General features: G+C 44.1%; 1 protein-coding gene across 1 annotated transcript in view; it reads left to right on the forward strand.

Moving 5' to 3' along the window:
• The window catches only part of LOC126262686 (Down syndrome cell adhesion molecule-like protein Dscam2), a 551,718-nt gene that overhangs the window by 244,333 nt on the left and 286,164 nt on the right, over nt 1-21,221 (forward strand). The window contains exon 7 of the mRNA XM_049959465.1: nt 13,848-14,001. Within this exon, the coding sequence (XP_049815422.1) occupies nt 13,848-14,001 (154 nt within the window). The remainder of the gene's footprint in view (nt 1-13,847; nt 14,002-21,221) is intronic.

The raw sequence follows: 21,221 nt of genomic DNA on the forward strand, positions 1-21,221 counted from the left end.
GTACGGATCAGGAAGCGTTGTGTGACATTCGTAGCTGTCATCTCACAAGGGAACCTCCCCATCGCACCCCCCTCAGATTTAGTTATAAGTTGGCACAGGGATAGGCCTTGAAAATCTGAACACAGATCAATCGAGAAAACAGGAAGAAGTTGTGTGGAACTATGAAAAAAATAAGCAAAATATACAAACTGAGTAGTCCATGCGCAACGTAGGCAACATCAAGGAGAGTGTTGGCTTACGAGCGCCGTGGTCCCGTGGTTAGCGTGAGCAGCTATGGAACGACAGGTTCTTGGTTCAAATCTTCTCTCGGGTGAAAATTTTAATTTTTTATTTTCAGATAATTATCAAAGTTTAGGCACTCACACATAATCAACTTCGCTCTCCAAAATTCCAGGACATGTTCAGATTTGCTTGGACATATACAGAATTTGACGGTCTACGCACGGAAACATTTGAAAACGTAAAAAACATATGTTTTGACAGAGCACAGGGAAAACTGTGCGACTCTGAAACTGTTGCATTCATTTGATGCAGTTTATGTGACAAACTCTTATGTTTTCATCACTTTTTTTGGAGTGATTGTCATATCCACAAGAAAACCTAAATCGGGCAAGGTAGAAGAATCTTTTTACCCATTCGCCAAGTGTGCAAGTTAGGTGGGTCGACAACATATTCCTGTCATGTGACGCACATGCCGTCACCAGTGTCGTAAAGAATATATCAGACGTGTTTTCCTGTGGAGGAATCGGTTGACCTATGACCTTGCGATCAAATGTTTTCGGTTCCTATTGGAGAGGAACGTCCTTTCGTCTATTAATCGCACGGTTTTGCGGTGCGGTCGCAAAACACAGACACTAAACTTATTACAGTGAACAGAGACGTCAATGAATGAACGGACAGATCGTAACTTTGCGAAAATAAAGAAAGTAAAATTTTCACTCGAGGGAGGACTCGAACCAAGGACCTTTCGTTCCGCCGTTGCTCGCTCTAACCACGAGACCACGGCGCTCATCAGCTAATGTTCTCTTTTATGTTGCCTATCTTTCACATGGACTACTCAGTTTGTATATTTTGCTTATTTTTTCATAGTTCCACACAACTTCTTCCTGTTTTCTCGATTGATCTGTGTTCAGTTTTTCAAGGCCTATCCACTGTGTCAGTTTATAACTAAATCTGAGGGGGGTGCGATGGGGAGGTTCCCTTGTCAGTAGCCTACTGAGGTAAGGTAAATGTGAGGCATCACATATCTACGAAGAATTGTATAAACAAATTCGCAGTAGTTGCGACATCAAAGCCTATTTCTATATTCATGGTTAAAGAAAATAAACGTGTAACACGTCAGCCTCAGTAGTAAATAGAAACCAATCTTTACCTAGGTTTCAGCCAAAATAATTTGGTCTTCTTGAGAAGCTATTGACACTAAACTACTGCATGCCAAAGTTTGGCCATGTCAGGCATAAAACTACAGCACCGTAGTACCCTGTCATCAATCTACATTTCTTGGGCTGAAGAGAGACAGCAGGCCCCACTGCGCGGACGAGGTCGGTAGGCCGCGAGAGCTGCGCGGAACTAATCGCAGCGAGCAGCTGTGTACCAAGAAACGCTGATGGTCATGCGCATGCACGCGTGAAAATATATATGCATAAACAGTAGCTATCTTTACGTTAGGAATTGGATTAATATAACCATTAAAACTGTTAATCGCGTAATCTGTAACCGAACTTACTTCTGACGAGGATGAGTACCCTATAAACGGATTCGGAGCCTGTAAGAAAGACTAGCTATTACTCGGCAAAATTAGTCTTCAATTTTGAATACTTTACTAATCGACTAAAGAAAGTGGAGTCAGGCGTCGGCGACTAAAAAGACACCGTAACATCAGGGCCGGTGAAGCAAAGGTTGAAACCCTCGAAAAAGTTCTTATTTCTCAATTGTAACTGGTCATTAATTAGGTTTTCTTTATCAACCAACAGGTGTTTAAAGATTTGCAACGCCTCAAGGATGTCAAGCCTAGTGCCTTTAACCTCGCAATTTAAAAGCTCTTTGTTATTTGGAGGATTGGGAGCACGGGCCAATTAGGTTAGAGGGACCCCCCCTTGGGCGAAACGATAAAATACCTGACGGCTTACCAGAGAGAACATTATCATCGTTGATAAAGAACGTCCGTCCTCAGAGACCAAAAACAGGAAAAGTTAACGTAATATTGGTAAACTGCAGGAGTATCCAGGGCAAGGTTCCTGAATTAGTATCTCTTATTGAAGGAAATAGTGCGCATATAGTATTAGGAACGGAAAGTTGGTTAAAACCGGAAGTGAACAGTAACGAAATCCTAGACACAGAATGGAATATATACCGCAAGGATAGGATAAACGCCAATGGTGGAGGAGTATTTATAGCAGTAAAGAATTCAATAATATCCAGTGAAGTTATTAGCGAATGCGAATGTGAAATAATCTGGGTTAAGTTAAGTATCAAAGGTGGGTCAGATATGATAGTCGGATGCTTCTATAGGCCACCTGCATCAGCAACCGTAGTAGTTGAGCGCCTCAGAGAGAACCTGCAGAACGTCGTGAAGAAGTTTCGTGATCATACTATTGTAATAGGGGGAGACTTCAATCTACCAGGTATAGAATGGGATAGTCACACAATCAGAACTGGAGCCAGGGACAGAGACTCTTGTGACATTATCCTGACTGCCTTGTCCGAGAATTACTTCGAGCAGATAGTTAGAGAACCAACTCGTGAAGCTAACGTTTTAGACCTCATAGCAACAAATAGACCGGAACTTTTCGACTCCGTGAATGTAGAAGAGGGTATCAGTGATCATAAGTCAGTGGTTGCATCAATGACTACAAGTGTAATAAGAAATGCCAAGAAAGGAAGGAAAATCTATTTGCTTAACAAGAGTGATAGGGCACAAATCGCAGAATATCTGAGTGACCACCATCAAACGTTCATTTCTGAGGAAGAGGATGTGGAACAAAAATGGAAAAAATTCAGAAACATCGTCCAGTACGCCTTAGATAAGTTCGTACCGACTAAGGTCCAAAGCGAGGGGAAAGATCCACCGTGGTATAACAATCATGTACGAAAGGTACTACGGAAACAAAGAAAGCTTCACCATAGGTTTAAGAGTAGTCGAATCATACCTGATAAGGAAAAGCTGAACGAAGCGAAAAAGAGCGTAAAGAGAGCAATGAGAGAAGCATTCAACGAATTCGAACATAAAACATTGGCAAACAATCTAAACAAGAACCCTAAAAAGTTTTGGTCATATGTAAAATCGGTAAGCGGATCTAAATCCCCTATTCAGTCACTCGTTGACCACGATGGCACCGAAACAGAGGACGACCGAAGAAAGGCAGAAATACTGAATTCAGTGTTCCGAAACTGTTTCACTGCGGAAAATCGTAACACGGTCCCTGACTTCAGCCGTCGCACGGACGCCAAAATGGAAAATATTGAAATAAACGATATCGGAATTGAAAAACAACTGCTATCACTTAGTAGCGGAAAAGCATCCGGACCAGACGAGATACCCTTAAGATTCTACAGTGATTATGCTAAAGAACTTGCCCCCTTTCTATCAGCAATTTATCGTAGATCTCTGGAAGAACGTAAAGTACCTAGCGACTGGAAGAAAGCACAGGTCGTTCCCATTTTCAAGAAGGGTCATAAATCAGATGCGAATAATTATAGGCCTATTTCACTTACGTCAATCTGTTGTAGAATAATGGAACATGTTTTGTGTTCTCGTATTATGACGTTCTTAGATAATACAAATCTCCTTCATCATAACCAACATGGATTCCGCAAACAGAGATCATGTGAAACCCAGCTCGCCCTATTTGCCCAAGAAATTCACAGTGCCGTAGACACTGGCGAGCAGATTGATGCCGTATTCCTGGACTTCAGGAAGGCATTTGATACGGTTCCGCACTTACGTTTAGTGAAAAAAATACGAGCTTACGGAATATCGGACCAGGTTTGTGATTGGATTCAGGATTTCCTAGAAGAAAGAACACAACATGTCATTCTTAACGGTTCAAAATCTGCAGATGTAGAGGTAATTTCGGGAGTACCGCAAGGAAGCGTGATAGGACCTTTATTGTTTACAATATACATAAATGACTTAGTTGACAACATCGGTAGCTCCATGAGGCTATTTGCAGATGACACGGTTGTCTACAAGAAAGTAGCAACATCAGAAGACTCGTACGTACTCCAGGAAGACCTGCAGAGGATTAATGAATGGTGCGACAGCTGGCAGCTTTCCCTAAATGTAGATAAATGTAATATAATGCGCATACATAGGGGCAGAAATCCATTCCAGTACGATTATGCCATAGGTGGTAAATCATTGGAAGCGGTAACGACCGTAAAATACTTAGGAGTTACTATCCGGAGCGATCTGAAGTGGAATGATCACATAAAACAAATAGTGGGAAAAGCAGGCGCCAGGTTGAGATTCATAGGAAGAATTCTAAGAAAATGTGACTCATCGACGAAAGAAGTAGCTTACAAAACGCTTGTTCGTCCGATTCTTGAGTATTGCTCATCAGTATGGGACCCTTACCAGGTTGGATTAATAGAAGAGATAGACATGATCCAGCGAAAAGCAGCGCGATTCGTCATGGGGACATTTAGTCAGCGCGAGAGCGTTACGGAGATGCTGAACAAGCTCCAGTGGCAGACACTTCAAGAAAGGCGTTACGCAATACGGAGAGGTTTATTATCGAAATTACGAGAGAGCACATTCCGGGAAGAGATGGGCAACATATTACTACCGCCCACATATATCTCGCGTAATGATCACAACGAAAAGATCCGAGAAATTAGAGCAAATACGGAGACTTACAAGCAGTCGTTCTTCCCACGCACAATTCGTGAATGGAACAGGGAAGGGGGGATCAGATAGTGGTACAATAAGTACCCTCCGCCACACACCGTAAGGTGGCTCGCGGAGTATAGATGTAGATGTAGATGTAGACAAGGTGCTCGGCAAAAGTCGAGCCACGCGTGCCATCACCACTTTCCGTGGGTATATGTTGTTTATATCTAGCTGAGAGGGCTCTCCCTGTATGGCCGATGAAATAACTCGGGCAATCACTACAGGTGATTTTGTACACCCCAGAACGAGGTAATTTGTTCAAATGGCTCTGAGCACTATGGGACTTAACTTCTGAGATCATCAGTCCCTCAGGAACTTAGAACTACTTAAACCTAACTAATCTAAGAACATCACGCACATCCATGCCCGAGGCAGGATTCTAACCTGCGACCGTAGCGGTCGCGCGGTTCCAGACTGTAGCGGCTAGAACCGCTCGGCCACCCCTGCCGGCGAGATAATTTGTCATTAGTATTCTTTAATGAGTGGACCAAGTTCTTTTTGAGGCTGTTATTCGTAGAATATGCAATGTTATAGCCGTGGCTCTTGAAGAGTCGCCCTATTTCATAAGCTGCTTTGCCTGTGAAGGGAATAGAAATGAAGCTAGTGGAGTTGTCCTCTGGTGTGACACCAAGTGTGGATGAGGTCGCAGTTTTTCTACCTGTTTCCTTGTTAAAGAGCTGTCTCACAATTTCTGGTTTATATCTATTATTATAGGCGATAACTTCTAAGGTTTGTAACTCGTTCTCCATTGCGTCTGCTCAAAGAGGAAAGGCGAGCGCTCGGTGTATGCAAGAATGGAAGAAGGCCATTTTGTGGGCTTGGGAGTGTGTAGAATTGGCTGGGATGATATTATAAAAGGTATTTTTCCGAAAAATGTTAAACCTAGTACGGTTGTCCTCTATTGCCAGATTTAGGTCTACATAATTCAAAGATCTATTGGGAGATTCATTTTCCAGTATATAATTATGAAGAGTAAGTCGTCTACATATCTTGCATAAAAATAATTTTGCTCCCTAAATCTGCATTATTTTGAAAGAAAAGGCGTTCCATAATTTTACAAAGATTTCAAATAAAATACCTGACAGAAGGCATCCCACTGCTAGACCAGATTCTTGAGAATACATTTCTGCATTAAAAGAGAAATAGTTATACTTCAGGGTAATGCGCAAGACAGTCATTAATTCACCTATTTCAGTGTCGGATACTTTTTGTGGACACGCAAGTTAGCTTCTAAAATGTCTAAAATTTGGTACACTGGCACTTTAGTGTACAGACTTGTGATGTCAAAGGAAACGAGTTTAGAAACATGAGAGCAGATTAAAGTTTTCAATCTGCTAGCTAGGTCAATCGACACTACAGATTACGCGATTAACAGTTTTAATGATTATATTAATCCAATTCCTAACGTAAAGATAGCTACTGTTTATGCATATATATTTTCACGCGTGCATGCGCATGACCATCAGCGGTGCTCGGTACACAGCTGCTCGCTGCGATTAGTTCCGCAGTTTATTAAAAGTTGTGGAGATTTGACCTATATCATCTTGAGAGCCGTTAATTATGAAGAGTAAGTCGTCTACATATCTTGCATAAAAATAATTTTGCTGCTTTGCCTGTGAAGGGAATAGAAATGAAGCTAGTGGAGTTGTCCTCTGGTGTGACACCAAGTGTGGATGAGGTCGCAGTTTTTCTCTAGCGGCCTACCGACCTCGTCCGCGCAGTGGGGCCTGCTGTCTCTCTTCAGCCCAAGAAATGTAGATTGATGACAGGGTACTACGGTGCTGTAGTTTTATGCCTGACATGGCCAAACTTTGGCATGCAGTAGTTTAGTGTCAATAGCTTCTGAAGAAGGCCAAATTATTTTGGATGAAAACTAGGTAAAGATTGGTTTCTATTTGCAACTGAGGATGACGTGTTATATGTTTAATTATCACAGTTGCCCACAAGGCTGCACGATGTTAAAAATTCTTAAAGGAAATACCCAGGAAGAACTGCTCGTTGCTGCCGCAGAAATAACAACAGCTTATAAAGTTGTCAAGCATCGTCAGTCCTTCAGTTCCCATGGCTGTAAAGTAAAACTAAATGCCACAGTGTCTCCTGACTCCAAAGTCGCCGCAAAGAAGTCTACAGCCAGGACAAAAGCTACAGCGATTGTTGGCCGGCCGAAGTGGCCGTGCGGTTAAAGGCGCTGCAGTCTGGAACCGCAAGACCGCTACGGTCGCAGGTTCGAATCCTGCCTCGGGCATGGATGTTTGTGCTGTCCTTAGGTTAGTTAGGTTTAACTAGTTCTAAGTTCTAGGGGACTAATGACCTCAGCAGTTGAGTCCCATAGTGCTCAGAGCCATTTTTACAGCGATTGTTAAAAATATTCCCGCACCACACTGCGTCAGAATGCTTAAAACAATCGCAAGAAGTTTCATTTTACGGCATAGGCACCGACGCATCGAAACACAAAGCTGGACAGATGTTTCCTTCAGTTGTTCAGTATTTTGCTGAAACTGAGGCAATCCAACAGAAGCTGTTAAAGTTTGATTCGCTGAATAACGGAATATTGGACAATTGCAAAGTTTAGTCTAGACACTTTAAGTTAACTGCTAATGCCATTAGATAAATTAATCGCTTTTTGTGGAGACAATACCAGTACCAACATCGGAGGGCTTCACCGACGCTGCCAGCGGAATGTGTTTCACCAAATTAAAGAAGTAAGACTATATCAGGCGCTGCTGGAGTCTTAACTGCCAAAATTGAAATAATCGTCATGACAATAGTCGAATATGTTTCAAGATACACGGTCAGAACATAGAAACTGAAAGAGCTCTGCTTATATGTTAAAGGCAATCATCAGACTCTTCTGTCTTACTTCAAAACAGGATGGTTGTTGTTAATGCGGCCAATTGAGAGAATTATTATGGTTTGTGCTGTGGCCGAGCGGTTCTAGGCGCTTCAGTCCGCAACCGCGCTACTGCTACGGTCGCACGTTCGAATCCTGCCTCTTGCATGGATGTGTGTGATGTCCTTAGGTTAGTTAGGTTTAAGTAGTTCTAAGTCTACGGGATTGATGACCTCAGATGTTAAGTCCCATAGTGCTCAGAGCCATTTGAACCATTTTTGGATTCCATTACAATTTTTTGACGCCTAAGACAGGCCACCTAAAATAATTTCAGGTTTTCTCAGTAGTCCATCAATGGAGCTTACTTCCTGTTTCCGCAGTCAAACTTGGCTCTGTTTGAAAAAAAAAATAATTGAAAAGCGAGGAGAAGATTAAAATCTCGATAACTGATATATGTGTACGAGAACCGTGAAGTTACTCTAATGAGAGTGATTTAGTACCAGCCTTGAAGTTGTGAGAGCAGGTCATAGGCCGTGCCCGGTCTGCGAAAGGCCAGGTTCGAGCCCCGGCCCGGCACACTGTTACAATCGGGCAGGAAGTTTCAGATCAGCGCGCACTCCGCTGCAATGAGATAACTCGTTCTGCTAACCAACGATAACAATCGTATTTCACTGAGATACAGTGTTTCACAACGTTTTTACGATTTCAAACTTGAATAACGCTCGCTGAAAACAAGATACAGGGACGGTGGCGCCGTCTATTAGTAGTGCTGAGTGTCAAGTTTCATCCCATGTACAGGTCAGTAATCATTCATACTAGTCGAAGCAACATAGTGTTTTAGCGATGGAGCGCTGTTTTCGCTACGGTGAATCTGCCGTGTTCGTGAAACGTGCCATTCGTAAGCATTTAAACATTCAGCCACGATATCCAACTCTTGCTCACGGAACAATACAGAACTGGGTTAAGAAACTCCGCGCAAATGATAGTGCATCGAGCCGAAAGTCAATCGACCCTTGGAACACCATCCGATCTCCCGAGAACATCAAACGTGTGTGCATCAGTTTACAGTCAAGCTCTCCTCATTCGTAACGAAACGCGCCGAAACGCTGAACATGCCACGCTTCCAACAAGACTTTGTGTAAGTTCTCCGTGAAGCGTTTGGTATCCACATAACTTCTAAAAGCGTTTGTGTCGATTGACCGTCTCCCTCGCCTGATTTAACGGTGCCGGACTTTTACCTATGTGATTATTTGAAGGCGAGAAAGTACTCCGACCAGCCGAGAAGTTTACAGCAGTTAAAGGATCCAATCTACGAAGAAATTTCCAGAATTGCTCCAGCAGTTGCGAAAGATTAGTCAAAAACTGAGCCAAAGGTCTAGATCATTGTGTAGGTGCGTATGGCGATTTGTCCTATTTAGTATTTTACAATAAACTTGAATAAATGTTGCATCTTGTGTAAAATATTCAACTTTAGATTGTGTGTTATTCAAATTTGAAATCATCAAAACATTGTGAAACCTCCTGTATGTAGTTTCAAGATATAACGTTATAAGTTTGAAACTATTTCTACATCTACATCTACATCTGCATGGATACCCTGCAAATCACATTTAAGTGCGTGGCAGAGTGTTCATCGAACCATCTTCACAATGCTCTATTATTCCAATCTCGTACAGCGCGAGTAAAGAACGAACACTAGCATTTGGTGACAAATGTCGTGACGTTGCAGACAGGGTGCCGGAGCTGCAGTGGACGTGACATACTGAGACGATATTCCACAAGCACGCTATTTCACTACAAGCCGCTTGTGTGGTACAGTGTCAAAAGCCTTCCGGAAATCCATAAATACGGAATCGATCTGAAATCCCTTGTCAATAGCACTCAACACTTCATGTGAATAAAGAGCGAGTTGTGTTTCACATGAACGATGTTTTCTAAACTCATGTTGACTGTGTGTAAATAGACGGTTCCTTCGAGGTAATTCATAATGTTCGAACACAATATATGCTCCAAAAACCTGCTGCATATCGACGATAATGATATGGACTTAATTAAAATTAAGAACATTTTCGATATGCTTAGAGACGTTATAGAGACACATACCATATGCAAATTCCTCGGTGGAGAACGGAACGCTGTGGCGGCTACCTGCAGAAAATAATTGCGGCGACAACTCGCAAATATGGACCTTAAAACACCCAAAAATTTTCAATGATTATTAAGAATAGCTACGGCTGATTGTTATTGTTGGAAACTTGCACTACTGGGCAAGTATGCCACACGGATGTCTGCTTACTGCCTTTCCGTCTTGAGATGTTTATATTTTCCCACCTCTGCGTTGCAAATGTTTTGAGTGAAATGCCCAGTCGATGCGCAGTTGTTTTCACGTCAATTCTACCAACATTGAGAGTTGTTTAGTTCTCGGGGTTTTGTAAAATTCCTGGATTCATGTCTCGTCGCTGTGCAGCCTATGAAAAGGATTGCGGAAGACTCCCAAATAAATTCCAAAGTACAGTGCAGTTTTAATACCAATATATTTCCAGGACTCTGGTGTCCGAGCCTGGTGAACTATACTGGTTACATCACATGTACCCAAAGTTGACATCAAACGACACAGAGTTCACAACAATCAACAAACGAGTGAGCCTACAGTACATTAGCTCGCAACCAGAGCCAAAAAACGAGTGCCCCAAGGCGCCTGCGTGACCTCTATTTATACTTTTGTTAACAATTACCTACAATGAAAATTACAATTTTATGTAAAATCACAATTAAAAGTTAAAGCGAATATGAGCTACACATTGCTAAAAATTTACAATCTCAGTGCTGAACACGGTGAACTTCTTTTCAACTTAGTTACGAGTTAATATAACATTTTCTGACTAATTATGTTACAGGTAACAATTACATTTCTAAATTTGTTTATAACAAATCAACTAGTGCCTGAATTTTAGTGCTAACATACATCGTAGATTCAATTAACGTGCTTTATTTATATGTTCTATTTAAATTGTTGTAGTAATTTTATAATGATAGGTTTACTGGTACATCCTGACCATGTGCTACATTTCTTTCGATTAGTTACAGTATTAATTTCACATTTATATTGTGTTTCTCACATAAAAACAATGTTAAATGCTTTTGGCACATTAAAAATACACACAGTGGCTTTTACACATATGGTATAAGCAAAGCATCGTTTTCGAATTATATGTATACTGAAATAGTGGTTATTTTTGTATGTAATGGACAGTTTGGACTAGTGTCTATCTTTGATGCTCTCCGAGGGGTTCTGATAGGTAGCAATGAGATACAGTAATACACTCCTGGAAATGGAAAAAAGAACACATTGACACCGGTGTGTCAGATCCACCATACTTGCTCCGGACACTGCGAGAGGGCTGTACAAGCAATGATCACACGCACGGCACAGTGGACACACCAGGAACCGCGGTGTTGGCCGTCGAATGGCGCTAGCTGCGCAGCATTTGTGCACCGCCGCCGTCAGTGTCAGCCAGTTTGCCGTGGCATACGGAGCTCCATCGCAGTCCTTAACACGATCAAATACAGAGCTGCAAGGTACTGGTTAAAGGTGGGGAGACTAGATAAGGTACACACAATAACCGGTGTGCCCATAGAGACGATACGTCACCTTAAAAGATGGCGTTTGGATACATGGCAAGGTGAGTGGGATGTAAGTGATAAGGGACGTAGACTGCACGACTTCCTCCCTGACATAAGGGAGCGGTTGAGAATGAGACATATCGATCCCAGCCGCGGTATGGTACATTTCTTAACCGGGCACGGACCTTATCCCACGCACTTAAACCGCGTGAGTCTGAGGCAGACACCTACATGCACATGCGGGGAAGAAGGTTCCCCAGAACACACTGTCTTTTTCTGCGGGCAATACGCGAACAATAGACATACACTACACTTAGATTACACAGATACAGACATAGATATATACACCGCAATAAGAGACGAAGAACAATGGGCACAATTAAATGCACTGACAAACAGTATTTCAAAAACAACACATGAAGAGTATATGCGGACACGACATCACAGACATGCCTATGTGCAGCGTAACAACAATCTCCAGAGGGTGGACAGCGATACCTACAGTGACAGCGAAAATAGTGACAATGAGGAGGAACAGGAGGAGGAAGCTGAGATGTGACATAAGGTGCTGGTGATCTAGCCAAGAAAACACCAAATGCTGTACATGGATGCACACCTAATGTAGTTAATACATAGGATTAGTAACAAATAGGATAAGAAACATTATTTCTCTACTAATAACCATTTGTGTGTGTGTGTGTGTGTGTGTGTGTGTGTGTGTGTGTGTGTGTGTGTGTGACTGGCGGTCAACGGCTCGATGAAACCATTCCGAGGTATTCACCGTCAGTCACACTCGGTGATGGTACTAACATATCTCTCATCTATCCTATCTTCTTTTTATATTCTTCTTAAAAACAACAAAATTTTATTTATATTTCAACCTCAAATTATTGTTATTTTGAACCATACTTTGTAAATGTTGTAGATAAAAAAAAAAGGAAAGAAAACTGTAAAAAGATGAAAAACTAAAATTGTAAGATGTACGACCTGTTTTAAACATTAGGTAACAGGTCTATAATTTGGCAATAAATAAATAAAAAAAAAGTCCTTAACACTGGTAGCATGCCGCGACAGCGTGGACGTGAACCGTATGTGCAGTTGACGGACTTTGAGCGAGGGCGTATAGTGGGCATGCGGGAGGCCGGGTGGACGTACCGCCGAATTGCTCAACACGTGGGGCGTGAGGTCTCCACAGTACATCGATGTTGTCGCCAGTGGTCGGCGGAAGGTGCACGTGCCCGTCGACCTGGGACCGGACCGCAGCGACGCACGGATGCACGCCAAGACCGTAGGATCCTACGCAGTGCCGTAGGGGACCGCACCGCCACTTCCCAGCAAATTAGGGACACTGTTGCTCCTGGGGTATCGGCGAGGACCATTCGCAACCGTCTCCATGAAGCTGGGCTACAGTCCCGCACACCGTTAGGCCGTCTTCCGCTCACGCCCCAACATCGTGCAGCCCGCCTCCAGTGGTGTCGCGACAGGCGTGAATGGAGGGACGAATGGAGACGTGTCGTCTTCAGCGATGAGAGTCGCTTCTGCCTTGGTGCCAATGATGGTCGTATGCGTGTTTGGCGCCGTGCAGGTGAGCGCCACAATCAGGACTGCATACGACCGAGGCACACAGGGCCAACACCCGGCATCATGGTGTGGGGAGCGATCTCCTACACTGGCCGTACACCACTGGTGATCGTCGAGGGGACACTGAATAGTGCACGGTACATCCAAACCGTCATCGAACCCATCGTTCTACCATTCCTAGACCGGCAAGGGAACTTGCTGTTCCAACAGGACAATGCACGTCCGCATGTATCCCGTGCCACCCAACGTGCTCTAGGAGGTGTAAGTCAACTACCCTGGCCAGCAAGATCTCCGGATCTGTCCCCCATTGAGCATGTTTGGGACTGGATGAAGCGTCGTCTCACGCGGTCTGCACGTCCAGCACGAACGCTGGTCCAACTGAGGCGCCAGGTGGAAATGGCATGGCAAACCGTTCCACAGGACTACATCCAGCATCTCTACGATCGTCTCCATGGGAGAATAGCAGCCTGCATTGCTGCGAAAGGTGGATATACACTGTACTAGTGCCGACATTGTGCATGCTCTGTTGCCTGTGTCTATGTGCCTGTGGTTCTGTCAGTGTGATCATGTGATGTATCTGACCCCAGGAATGTGTCAATAAAGTTTCCCCTTCCTGGGACAATGAATTCACGGTGTTCTTATTTCAATTTCCAGGAGTGTTCAAAAAAAATGGCTCTGAGCACTATGGGACTCAACTGCTGAGGTCATTAGTCCCCTAGAACTTAGAACTAGTTAAACCTAACTAACCTAAGGACATCACAAACATCCATGTCCGAGGCAGGATTCGAACCTGCGACCGTAGCGGTCTTGCGGTTCCAGACTGCAGCGCCTTTAACCGCACGGCCACTTCGGCCGGCTCCAGGAGTGTATTTCAGTGTACACAGAAAGTAACGTTTGGTCACAAATGTCGTGACGTTGCAGACACGGTGCCGGAGCTGCAGTGGACGTTCGTGGAGCAGGCGCTGAGTCCCGGACCCCCCGTGTCACTGCGCTGCTCCGCCGCTGGAAGTCCGCCCCCGCAGTTCACCTGGTACCTCGATGGACGGCCTCTTACCGCCGCACGTCTCGGCCACAGGTCAGTAGCCAGTACCCTTCAATATGTATATACCGATCTGGAACAGCTCTCAAAGACTAGCTCTCTGTGTTATTACAATGGGCTTCCTTAGTAGAGTACATCAATTACAAAAGTTCGCTGTTGTTGTTATTGTTGAAGGTAATATGATGATGCTGGTGATGATGTTGACGTTGTCTTCGGTCGGAAGACTAGTTTGAAGCAGCTCTTCATGTTTGTCTATTCAGTGCAAGCTTCTTCATGTGCACCGTACCAGGCCCTTACTAAGAGGGCGGCAACATAGACCCCACAAAGGGCGCAGCCACAGAGGAGGCCCATAAGCCGATAGGGAAAAACACTACAAAAACAGGATTTAAGAATTGACCGGAAAGAAACTTCTTCTACTCCTTCAATTCCTGTCTTCTGCCTTTCCGTTGTAAAAGCACGCTGTTCTCACAGCGTCATTTCTACAGATTCATTTCGTCCCGTGTAGCTTCATAAAGAAACGACTACTGCCGGGCAGACGTCCATCGCTAACATGGTTTCATTGTTTTTGTGACAACACTGCGCTCTATTGACACAGTTGCCGCCTACACAGCTCGCCCACGTGCAACAATGGAGTTCTTGACAAACTGCCTATTGGCTTCTGTCTCGGGTTCTTCAGCCGACGTTCATCTAATGATTTTTCTGACGTTTCGCCAGCACGAGTGGCTGGCATTGTCAAAGCTTCACCCTCCATTGCCGGTGGTGAACTGGAGCCGAGCTCGCGGGCGCAGGCTATATGTACCTGGCGCGCCAACGTCCGAGGGCTTCTCCGCGGTCATTTCCGGTGCGGTTCTCCTCTTGCTACCTGCGACGGTCGTTCGCTGCAGTACGGGAAGCCAGGATCCGTTGACCTTAAGGCTTTCCTCTTTCTTGTTCAAACTGTTCGCGTGTTTTTGTATTTCTACAGCTTCTCTGAACAAGCGCGTGTGATAGTGCTTCTCTACAGCCAGAACTTCCGTGTCGGCGAATTTTATTACATGGTCGGTCTCATTCAGTGCGTGCTCTGCCACGGCCGATTTCTCCACCTGCCCCAACCTGCAATGTCGCTTATGCTCTTTGATCCTGGTGTTAATGGATCGTCCAGTCATTCCGACATAAACTTTTCCGCATGTGCATGGTATGCGGTATATTCCCGACATTGCAAGTGGGTCTCTTTTCTCCTTCGCCGATCTAAGACACTCTTTGATCTTCCTTGTCGGTTTGAAAATCGTCTTTACGCCATGTTTGCGCAATATACGGCCGATTCTGTCCGTCACTCTGGGAATGAATGGCAGAAAGGCCGTACCCGACAATTCTTTTTTTTTCCGGTTCCTTACTTCGCCGAGGGTTGGGCTCTGTTACACTTCTAATATAATTTGTGGAGTAACCATTGCTCCTCAGGACAGTTTCCAGGTGTTGCATTTCTCGTTTGAGGTGTTGCGGCTCACATATTCGTCCTGCTCTCGTTACGAGCGTACTAATCATGCCTCTTTTCTGGCTCGGGTGGTGGTTTGACAGTTTGTGCAGGTATCGGTCCGTGTGAGTCGGTTTTCGATACACGCTGTGTCCCAGATCTTCGCCGTCCCTTGTGACCAGAACATCTAGAAATGGCAGTTTCTTGTCCTTTTCTACTTCCATGGTAAATGTTATGTTGGCATGGAGGCTGTTCAAGTGTCTTAGGAAGTCACTGAGCTGTTCTTCACCATGGCTCCACACCACGAAAGTATCATCGACGTACCTGTACCACACCTTAGGTTTGCAAGTCGCCGAGTCCAGTGCCTGTGCTTCGAATTGTTCCATGAAGAAGTTGGCCACCACTGGACTGAGAGGACTACCCATGGCGACGCCTTCCAGCTGTTCGTAGAAATCGCCATTCCACGTGAAATAGCTCGTGGTGAGACATGCATGGAAGAGCTTTCTGATGTCTAGCGGAAAAATGGAACCGATGTGCTCCAGAGCGTCACTGAGTGGCACTTTCGTAAATAACGAAAGAACATCAAAGCTGACCAGGATGTCGTTTGGTGCAAGTTTCAGTTTCTTCAGCTTCTCAATGAAATGTCCTGAGTCCTTAATGTATGTGTCGGTCTTCCCCACGTGTGGCTGGAGCAGAGAGGCCAAGTGTTTTGCCAGTTTATATGTCGGTGATCCAGGAGCGCTAACGATCGGTCTCAGTGGAACGTTGTTCTTATGGATCTTGGGTAATCCATACAGCCGAGGTGGTAGGGCTTCTGTGTTGCGCAGGTTTCTCTGTTTGTCCGCCGGCAGAGAAGACGCCTTGATTAATCGATTCGTATTCCTTGTGATACGTTGCGTCGGATCTGCGCTTAGTTTTCGGTACGTCGTCGGATCTAATAGGTCTCGGATCTTTTGCTCATAATCTTCGGTCTTCATTACGACGGTCGCATTCCCCTTATCGGCAGGCAGTACCAATATACTCTTGTCGGCGTTGAGATTCTTAATGGCTTGTACCTCTTCTTTCTTCAGGTTGCAAGCTGGTGGTTTTGCTCGGCGCAGTATCCTGGCTGTTTCCGTGCGTATTTCCTCTGCCCTTTCACAAGGAAGGGTACGAATGGCTGCTTCGGTGTTGGCAATGATGTCCTCCATAGGTATAGTTCTCGGGATGATAGCGAAATTCCCTCCTTTTTGAAGAACAGACACTTCCTCTTCGGTCAATTGTCGTTCAGTGAGGTTGACCACTGTGTGTGACATGTCGGGAGTCGCCTTGTCGGTGTGCTTCCGGCATCTTTCAAACTTTTTCTTCTGTCGATCGGTGCAGCGCTCGAGTTCGTTCTGCATGCTCCTGTGAGTGATGCTGTCAATCTTGTCCCAGTCGTCTCGATGCATTCTGCTACTTAGTTAATAGAAAAGGTCCAGAAGTTCCTGATCCGTTCTTGCCAAGTCTCTCCGTGTTGTATGTATTCGCTCACGAAGAAAAGCTCGTTCCATTCTGTCGTAGATGCGATGTGCTTGGGCGGTGGTGAATAGGCGCTTACATCTCAAGAACTTCGGTGTAGCACATTCATCTCGGCAACGTGACAGAAAGGCGAGAGAGGACATCAGTCGCGCTTTCTTCTTCCGTCGTTGGTCAAGGCGTCGGTACAATCTGCAAATCTCCTCCCCGTAGAGGCGTAATACAAAATTGTTGAGGCTTTCGTGGCCACTTGTTGACAAACTGCCTATTGGCTTCTGTCTCGGGTTCTTCGGCCGACGTTCATCTAATGATTTTTCTGACGTTTCGCCAGCACGAGTGGCTGGCATTGTCAAAGCTTCACCCTCCATTGCCGGTGGTAGGCGTCGCCATGGGTAGTCCTCTCAGTCCAGTGGTGGCCAACTTCTTCATGGAACAATTCGAAGCACAGGCACTGGACTCGGCGACTTGCAAACCTAAGGTGTGGTACAGGTACGTCGATGATACTTTCGTGGTGTGGAGCCATGGTGAAGAACAGCTCAGTGACTTCCTAAGACACTTGAACAGCCTCCATGCCAACATAACATTTACCATGGAAGTAGAAAAGGACAAGAAACTGCCATTTCTAGATGTTCTGGTCACAAGGGACGGCGAAGATCTGGGACACAGCGTGTATCGAAAACCGACTCACACGGACCGATACCTGCACAAACTGTCAAACCACCACCCGAGCCAGAAAAGAGGCATGATTAGTACGCTCGTAACGAGAGCAGGACGAATATGTGAGCCGCAACACCTCAAACGAGAAATGCAACACCTGGAAACTGTCCTGAGGAGCAATGGTTACTCCACAAATTATATTAGAAGTGTAACAGAGCCCAACCCTCGGCGAAGTAAGGAACCGGAAAAAAAAAGAATTGTCGGGTACGGCCTTTCTGCCATTCATTCCCAGAGTGACGGACAGAATCGGCCGTATATTGCGCAAACATGGCGTAAAGACGATTTTCAAACCGACAAGGAAGATCAAAGAGTGTCTTAGATTGGCGAAGGAGAAAAGAGACCCACTTGCAATGTCGGGAATATACCGCATACCATGCACATGCGGAAAAGTTTATGTCGGAATGACTGGACGATCCATTAACACCAGGATCAAAGAGCATAAGCGACATTGCAGGTTGGGGCAGGTGGAGAAATCGGCCGTGGCAGAGCACGCACTGAATGAGACCGACCATGTAATAAAATTCGCCGACACGGAAGTTCTGGCTGTAGAGAAGCACTATCACACGCGCTTGTTCAGAGAAGCTGTAGAAATACAAAAACACGCGAACAGTTTGAACAAGAAAGAGGAAAGCCTTAAGGTCAACGGATCCTGGCTTCCCGTACTGCAGCGAACGACCGTCGCAGGTAGCAAGAGGAGAACCGCACCGGAAATGACCGCGGAGAAGCCCTCGGACGTTGGCGCGCCAGGTACATATAGCCTGCGCCCGCGAGCTCGGCTCCAGTTCACCACCGGCAATGGAGGGTGAAGCTTTGACAATGCCAGCCACTCGTGCTGGCGAAACGTCAGAAAAATCATTAGATGAACGTCGGCCGAAGAACCCGAGACAGAAGCCAATAGGCAGTTTGTCAACAAGTGGCCACGAAAGCCTCAACAATTTTGTAATGGAGTTCTTACTGCTGATTCACTGTACTTCCTTCGTCATAAGAATAAACCTGATGTATGCACTCCACGCCAGTAAATGCATTGTTAGCTGAAGCTGCAAAAATGCCCTGTGCCCTGCGATGGAAATTAATGACCGATATATTCCTTGTAAGAAGACTTGGTGTAATTGACCACCCACTGATACAGAAACTCGACAGATGGTTTCAAAAAGACATGAATAGACAGAGAAGAAACACTGCCCTAAAACCAGGACTGTACAAGCTTCGTAAGCCCAAAGTACATCATACCTAATATCCGAAGAACGTTAACATATCCTAATTCAGAATAACTTCAGTAGCTGATGTCTTCTAATTCCCAATAACAACCAATAATGGTGCAGAACTTACTGACGTCTCCAAAACTCTAGATAATGGTAGAGTAGGTTGGGCTTTCCTACGTCCAAGCACAAATTACAGGGAACTGATATCGCTTCCCAGTTAAACCTCTAGCTTTACGGCAGAAGCTAAACCTATACTCGCAGCTTTATGTTATTCGCGGATATCACACCAAGAAGCATTTTTATTATAACGCACTGAAGAAGCTTGCTCCAATACTTGCAGACACATGCCATTCTCAAGAAATTGAATCCACTGGTAGTGGACATCATGAAAGCAACCAAAGAAAACGAATATACTGGAAAGAAGATAAAACTTACGTGCATCAAACAACAGGCCAACATTAAATATAATGAAATGGTCGATGAATTAGCGAAAAGTGCTGCTCAACACTTTACTTTTGTAAATATCTTATTACCGTCATCAGACACGAAGACTACTTTATGTAGAAGAACAAGGCGACAATGAAACGACGAATATCAAGCTTCATTGCGCTTTAGAGGGAAATATTATGGTCAAATATAGCCGAACATTCCTTCAAAGCCCTGGTTCTACTCAATTAAGGCGAACGAAAAATTTATAAACTCAATAATCCGAATAAGATTTAATCACGGATCTTTCCCTAACCGTCTTCACCGATTAAGCGTCCTAGACAATCCTTATTGCGAATGTAATGGAATATCAGTGGGGGATATCAGTCACATCTTTTTCGAACGTAAACTACATGGAAAGCAAAAAATCGAATTTGTTCAACAATTAATGAGATGCCATCAACCATTGCCAACTACCGTACCAGATCTCCTGCAATCGAATAATATACTAATCCTAAAAGTAATTACGAAATTTTTAGATAAATGTGACCTCACTTTGTAAACCCGAAAGCATTGAAAGATAGTTGTATGGTCTTCAGAACAAAAGTCAAAATAAACAAAATAAACATAAAAAGAATCTGACGTAAACGAACACAAACGCTATGATTGGTCAGCAGCCGTAGCACAAACAGTGCACTGGTGTTGTTCCGCTCTTGGAAGTAGGTCCTACTTATCTATTAGATATTTTATTATTTTCTTGCTGTAAATGAAGTTTTAAGATATGTATGAACAACTATCAACATTTTCCGTAATCATACTTTAGCTATGAAGTTTTAATTTCAAAAATCGTGTACAGTCTTTATAACTGCTTGTTGTGCTTTGATGGTCGCGGTGGCAATACGTGCTGCGAATATGGGTGAAGCTGCTCCCTGCTCCGTAGTGATATGTTCGTGAAATATTGTTAACAAATGGCAAGAAACAATTTGTTCTTAACATTTTTCACATGTTTACAGAGAAAATCGAGTTCTAAGTTGTAAAGAGACGCCTGGTGTATTCGGTAGCACTGGAGCCTCGTAATTTGGTGTATTGTGCATGATCGCAGGTTCGAATCACCCTGACTGGGGTTTATTATTTTTAAAAAATTCAGCTTTTAGATATAAAATTCGTCGAATGTACGTTAATTAATAAAGATTTCATTATCATTTTACGGAAAATGCACATCTTGTTTCTAATTACATATCGCATGCTCAATTCCAGTTTTCATTGCAAATATAAATTCTCAATTATCGATATTTTATTAAATATTGTTAATAAAGCTTGTTTAGAATTTAAAAAAGCGTTACAAATTTTTGGGGCAAAAATTACAAATCAAAAACTTTTGACTTGGACTGTGACCATTGTTTTACACCACAGATGTTATTTCACACGGGCCAGAATGACAAGCGTCGTTTGACATCGAAAATAATTTAACGGCATCGAACAGACCGCACAAAAGCTGCATTTCCACTGTTTTACCGTAAAACTGCAATCTGAACACAACGGAATTGATCTACATCTACGTCTACATGGTTACTCGGCAATTGACACTTACGTGCCTGGCAGAGGTTTCGTCGAACCATATTCAAACTACTTCTCTGCCATTCCACTCTCGATTGGCGCGTGGAACAAAGGAAGAACTAAATCTTTCCGTTCGAGCTCTAATTTTTCTTATTTTATTATGATGATCGTTTCTCTCTACGTAGGTGGGTGTCAACGAAATATTTTCGCATTCGGAAGAGAAAGTTGGTGATTGAAATTTCGTAAATAGATCTCGCCGCAAAGAAAACCGCCTTTGTTTCGGTGGCTGCACCCCAGTTCGCGTATCATATCAGTGCCACTCTCACCCCTATTGCGCGATAACACGAAACGAGCTGTCCTTCTTTGCACTTGTTCGATGTCCTCCGTCAATCCTGCGTGGTAAGGTG

The sequence above is a fragment of the Schistocerca nitens genome, chromosome 1 (genome assembly GCF_023898315.1).
Source record: "Schistocerca nitens isolate TAMUIC-IGC-003100 chromosome 1, iqSchNite1.1, whole genome shotgun sequence".
In the NCBI taxonomy this organism is placed as follows: domain Eukaryota; kingdom Metazoa; phylum Arthropoda; class Insecta; order Orthoptera; family Acrididae; genus Schistocerca; species Schistocerca nitens.